This window comes from Benincasa hispida, chromosome 7 (assembly GCF_027475165.1).
Source record: "Benincasa hispida cultivar pf3 chromosome 7, pf3_genome.v1.1, whole genome shotgun sequence".
Lineage (NCBI taxonomy): Eukaryota > Viridiplantae > Streptophyta > Magnoliopsida > Cucurbitales > Cucurbitaceae > Benincasa > Benincasa hispida.
This window is the reverse complement of record NC_143484.1, coordinates 27,259,204-27,264,821: the sequence shown is the minus strand read 5'-3', so window position 1 is coordinate 27,264,821 and position 5,618 is coordinate 27,259,204. Positions and strand designations below refer to the sequence as shown.

Below are 5,618 nucleotides of genomic sequence, written 5' to 3'. Positions count from 1 at the left end.
AAAAAGAAAAAAAAAATTAAATAAAGAAAGAAAGATATAAGTATTTAATAAATAGGACAGTGAATCCCACATTACAAACAACAAATTAGAGACATTCCTTTACCATTGGAGCATAATTGGGCATTAATGTATGGTTGCATCTATTTGAACGGTCTTAAAATTGTAAGGGCAAAAGAGAAAAGTTAAAATTCTTTTAGTATAGATATATACTATTTATTTTATAAATAAAAAATAAAAAGAAAATCAATCATCTTGTTAAAAAAATTGGACATTTATGCTATTGAACATTTTTGAAAATTTTAAATGTTTCGCTTTTATTTCTTCCACTTTAAATTTTTGGTGTCATATTAAGCCTTTGATTGAATCAAAATCTTTTAATACAAATTACAAGTTTATTGGATACAAAACTAAAACTTTATAATGCCCTATTATTATTCACTTTTACACTAAACAATTTTTTGAAGTTTAAAAAAATATATATTTAATGAATCACAACCTACTAAAATCAAGATGACTTTTTTTTAGTTTAATAATAATATATGGGATGAGAGGTTTGAACCTCTTTATCTTTTTGGTCGAAAATAAATATTTTATGTCATTTGAATTATTAGGGGTGTTCAAAAAACTTGATGACCCGAAAAAACTGATCAACCTAACCCAATCCATGCGATTTGGTTGGGTTATCAACTCATTTGAGTTGGGTTCAGTTTGGTTCGGTTCAAATAAATGAAAAATTTTAAAGGTTGGGTTGGTTCATCGGTTCACCTAATAAAACTCAAATCAACCCAAACTTATTATTAACTTTAAAATATATATTTTTTATTACTTATAACACAATTATTTATACATATGTTGATTTTAACTTTATTTAATTTCAATATTTTTTAATAATTTATTCTTCAACAACTCTTAAAAGTAGTTTCTTTACATTTTAGAAAGAAATTTTTCACTATATAAATTGAAATTGAGTTGTTAATCTTAATTCAATATATGAAAAAAAATAAATTAGATTTTTACATATTTACATTTTGCTTCTTTTTAGAACAAAATTTTAAATAAATGACCTGATTAACCCGAACCAGCCCAACCTAAATATTTTATGGTTGGGTTGGATTTGGTTCATTTTTTAATTAGGGTTATTTGGGTTGAACAAATTTACATATGAATTATGCTCATGTAGATACAAATACACAAATTAAAACCCAATTTAAAATTTCACAAAAAAAAAGTAATAATTTTAAATTGTAAAATGGTTAAAAATATTTTTAAGTATAACAAAATATCACTATTTATTAGTAATAGGCAGATATCTATGGCAGATATATAGTGAAACTTTACCATCTTTATAAATAAGTTAGTTATTTTCAAAAAGAAAAAAACAAACAATAAAACAAAAAACAAAAGTATAGGGTGGAGAGCTCCACCTTATCTCCAATGGTCAAAATTCATCTCACATTTCCTTCAACTTTCCTCTAAAAACACATAAAAAAAAATGGCAACCCACCTCCAAAAACTCCCAATCCTTCATGATTCTCTAACAATTCTTTGGCCATTTCCCAGCAACCCAAACACATCTCTCACCAAAATCTCCCTCTCTTTCCCGATCCACAAATCTCTCAATTTCAGAACTCTTCTCCGCCGCGGCCGCAACGGTTGCGCTGCTCGGCGGAGAGTTCGCTACGACGAGGATGATGACGAAGATGAAGATTACGGCCACAACGACCAGATTGCACTGCTGGAATCCTACACCCAGGCCACCGCCGGCGAGGCACTCATCGTTCACGCGACGGTTGATGGCGACCATGTTGAAGTTCTTGTCTTTAAGGTTTTCCTTACATCGTTTCTTTTAAATTAATTTACTTAATTAGTTTGATGTGGCTTGAGGTTTATTTTAGGTTAAATTATTCTTGACCTTATACAATTTTGTTTTAGTTTTATTTTGGATTAATTTGAGTTATATAGAGTTCGTGTGGTTTATGTATTTTAATTTGAAAAAAAAAATAGAATATCAGTTCAAGTCTATTAAATTAGCTAAATTAAATTTCTTTAAAATGTTTGAATTTTTCATTATTATTTTTAGGATTAATATTTAAATGTATAGCAACAATTATAAATAATTATAAAATATAGTAAAATATTCTATCGGTGATAGATTCTTAGTAGTGATATGTTCTAGAACCGATAGACTCTAAGAATTAGATCTAAGTTTTGCTATATTTGCAATTTTTCGACATTGTGCTATATCTACAAATACTAATAACTATATTTGTAACTATTCCATTTTCCCCCTTAAATTTCAAGCTTAAATTCTCTCTCAAAAGATTAGGGCGGATTCTAAACTTAAATTCCAATTCTTGGAATTAAATATTTAATTAGAAAGTCTCTTTCCCTCATTTTAAAGAAATTTAGTATTACTAAGTTTGGGACTTGAATTGAAATTCTAATTTCTAAAAATCAAAAGCCATAAACAAATGATAATGTGGTATTGACATGTGCTCTTTCGTTAGAGGTGGTCTGAAGTTCAATCTCTCATCCCACCATTCTTGTAATATATATATATATATGTTGAATAACATTGATAGATAATGGTAGATTTTAAGGTATAATTTACTCAAAAATATATAAAAACCAAAGTAAAAGTTTATTATAATTTTTCTCTAAAGATCAAAGGTTGATCTGAAAATGAATTTGGGTGTGAATTACAGGGATTCTCATCATGCTTGAGCTATGGGACTTCACCTGATCCATCAAGAAGTGTTCTTCCAGCTAGAGCAGTGATTAAATCCATAGATAGAATCAAAGGCCCATTTGATCCATCAAATATTGAATACCTTGAAAAGGGTATCACTTGGGAATCATTTAACTTTCCCAAATAGTTCAATTTTTTCCCTTAATTAATACCATTTTGTTACTTCATTACCATCTCACTCATTTTATTTTTTAGGCTAAGTTACCAAAAGGTATTCTTAAATTTTGTTATTTGATTCAAAGTTACTTTTACTTTTTAGAATTTGGTATATTAACCTTGACATTTCATAAACGTTTCAGGACAAAAATTGAGTATTTGAATGATGTGACCTGATACAGAATGGAAATTGGGACTTGAACAATGCTCACACCATTCTAAATCATTGTCATGCTCGTTATAGGTCTCAGTTTTTGTTAAAACCAGCTACTTACCATTATGTGTTGAATGTTTCAAAGTGTTCTTCCAACTCCAAGTATCCTTATTAGATGTGAAGGGAATTGAATCCCTGTGGAAGCGTGTGATCGCTTTTTTTTGATTTCTTGAAACAATTAAAAAACAAATAAACCAAAAAAAGGTCAAGCAATATACCTTTGTTGATTCAATTCTCTTCCCCATACTGGTAGTCTCCTTCTCGAGATTCTTCTAATTCCATGAGATCTTCCTTGTTATGACTCTGGCAAGGATCCGGCTTAGAATAGAGGGAATGGAGAAGAAGAATTTTTTTAGAACTTTTCTAAGAAAATTGGAAGAATTTATAGAGGGAGAGTTTGAGAGTAATCATAAAGACTATTCTTAGAGAGAGAGTGTTCTATTAGTGCTCCCTAGGGTCTTATTTATAGAACTCTATGCTTACTCCTAATAGTCCTACAAATATTTTAAAGTAAATATTTAATAATATCCAATATTAATAAATATTTACCTAAATAATATCTCATAGTAAATGGTTTAAAATATTTAAATCATATTTAAATATTTGGAATCTTTAATTTGAATCTCATCCAAATTAAATAATTAATTATTTGAATCCAATTCAAATTAATTTAATTAATTCTCCCTCCAATTATTTAATTCAAATATTATTTAAATTAAATAACTTAATTATACGGATCTCATCCAAATAATTAAGTATTCGAATCATATTCAAATAAATCAATTCTCTCGTTATCTATTTAATTCAAATTTTATTCAAATTAAATCATTTATTTATTTATATGGATCTCATCCAAATAAATAATTAACTATTTGAATCATATTTAAATAAATTAATTCTCCACATTATAAACTTGTAATTTGAATCTCATTCAAATAAACTTTATAATAAATTCATGTAGTTAATTATATCCAATACAATTAATATTTTCCATACTAAATTTCAACATTTCAAATTTTCTTTCAAAATAGTTGATCCTTGTTGGTCCGTGGTGCGCTAGGAAGGGGATCTTATAGACCTACAAAATATAAGCTCTAATGATCCAATATTAATTAATTAAACTCTTTAATTAAATTAACTTTCATTCATTTAATTATAGGAAAACCACTATAGACCCATAGTTGAACTCTTATGTACTGTTAAGCAAGTCGATCATTTACGAGTTGTTCATAATTACAGTTGGCTAAATATCCGTTTTACCCTGTAATGACCTTTTTTCTTTAAGTACCATTGATCAATTTGCACTACAAAAATTTTCACCTTTTCCCACACTAAAAAACGTCGGACAAAGTATTAAAAACGTCGGGATAGGTTATGCCAACGCATTTTTATTGCATCAGCATAATCGTCGTCGTATCCATGTCGCGAGAAGCTCCTCTCGACGAAAACTATTTTCGTCGGCATAAATATCATTTTTGGCAACATAATTGTTTGCGTCGGCATATGTGTCTTCCCAACAAAATACAATTTGCGTCGCTAAAAGCATAGTCCTAAACAACAAAAATTCAATTGAATAGACAGATTTCTGCCAGCGTTTATTTGCGTTGGCATAAGTTGTTTATAATTTTATATATTTTTTGTAACAATTAAATAACCAATTTTTTATTTCATTAATACCTAATTAAGCACAAACAAAAATTAATCTTCAAACAAATTAATTGGGGATAAATATAACAAAAGTAAGCCTATATATCTAAAATAAGACTAATATTCAATACACAAGCTATAAAAGTCTATGAACAAAAACTATGTATACAATTAAATTTGAGTTTTTCTAACTTCTTACAAATCTCCTAAACAAAAAAAAAAGTTTAATCTTCCCTAAGCCAAAATACCCTAATCCAAAATAAGTGAGATACTAAACCAAACTAACTAATCATCTCACAAAATATTCTCGTAATCTCCCAAAAAAACGATCTTTAAGAATTTATACGAACAACCTGAAATAGGAAAAACAAATATTAAAAAATGCACAAAAAGATCTTAACAATCACACAAAGACTAAATGAGGAATGATCTCTCTCTCAAGCTACAAACATGTCATCGATGTTCATAATAAAAACATGAACACCACAAACAACCATTTTACTCTCTAAAAAGTGATTAAAATAGTGATAATTAAGACGTGAACCCTCCCCACATTACGAGCATGTCATAAATCCACTTAAACAAATAGATAAATGCCTTTAAATCTCCACAACTATTGGATCCTTATAAATAAGCCAAGAACTTGTTCCTTTAAAATCCACAATTAGATTTCAAGATAATCTAAAACACAATTACAACATATACATTTTTCCACCCCTCCCAAGCTACAAATGTGTCCTAGTTTGACCTAAACGGCATTTAAACTACAAAGTAGCAACAAATGCATAGAAAGCGTCGAAGTAAATCTCTCCCCCTAAATCTACCTAAATTTCTTTCAAGGCTAAACCTGTC

At 28.4% G+C, this 5,618-nt stretch overlaps 1 protein-coding gene across 1 annotated transcript; it reads left to right on the top strand.

Moving 5' to 3' along the window:
* Nucleotides 1-1,351: 1,351 nt before the first annotated feature.
* Nucleotides 1,352-2,971, top strand: LOC120081685 (uncharacterized). Its single transcript, XM_039036770.2, has 2 exons — nt 1,352-1,825; nt 2,706-2,971. The coding sequence occupies exons 1-2, from the start codon at nt 1,493-1,495 to the stop codon at nt 2,874-2,876; spliced, it is 504 nt and encodes a 167-aa protein (XP_038892698.1). The 5' UTR covers nt 1,352-1,492; the 3' UTR covers nt 2,877-2,971.
* The last annotated feature ends 2,647 nt before the right edge of the window (nt 2,972-5,618 follow it).

Coding starts and splice junctions, on each gene's coding strand:
- LOC120081685 (XM_039036770.2), top strand. CDS start 1,493: ATGGCAACCCACCTCCAAAAACTCCCAATCCTTCATGATTCTCTAACA. Junction 1,826..2,705: donor TTGAAGTTCTTGTCTTTAAG/GTTTTCCTTACA, acceptor TGTGAATTACAG/GGATTCTCATCATGCTTGAG.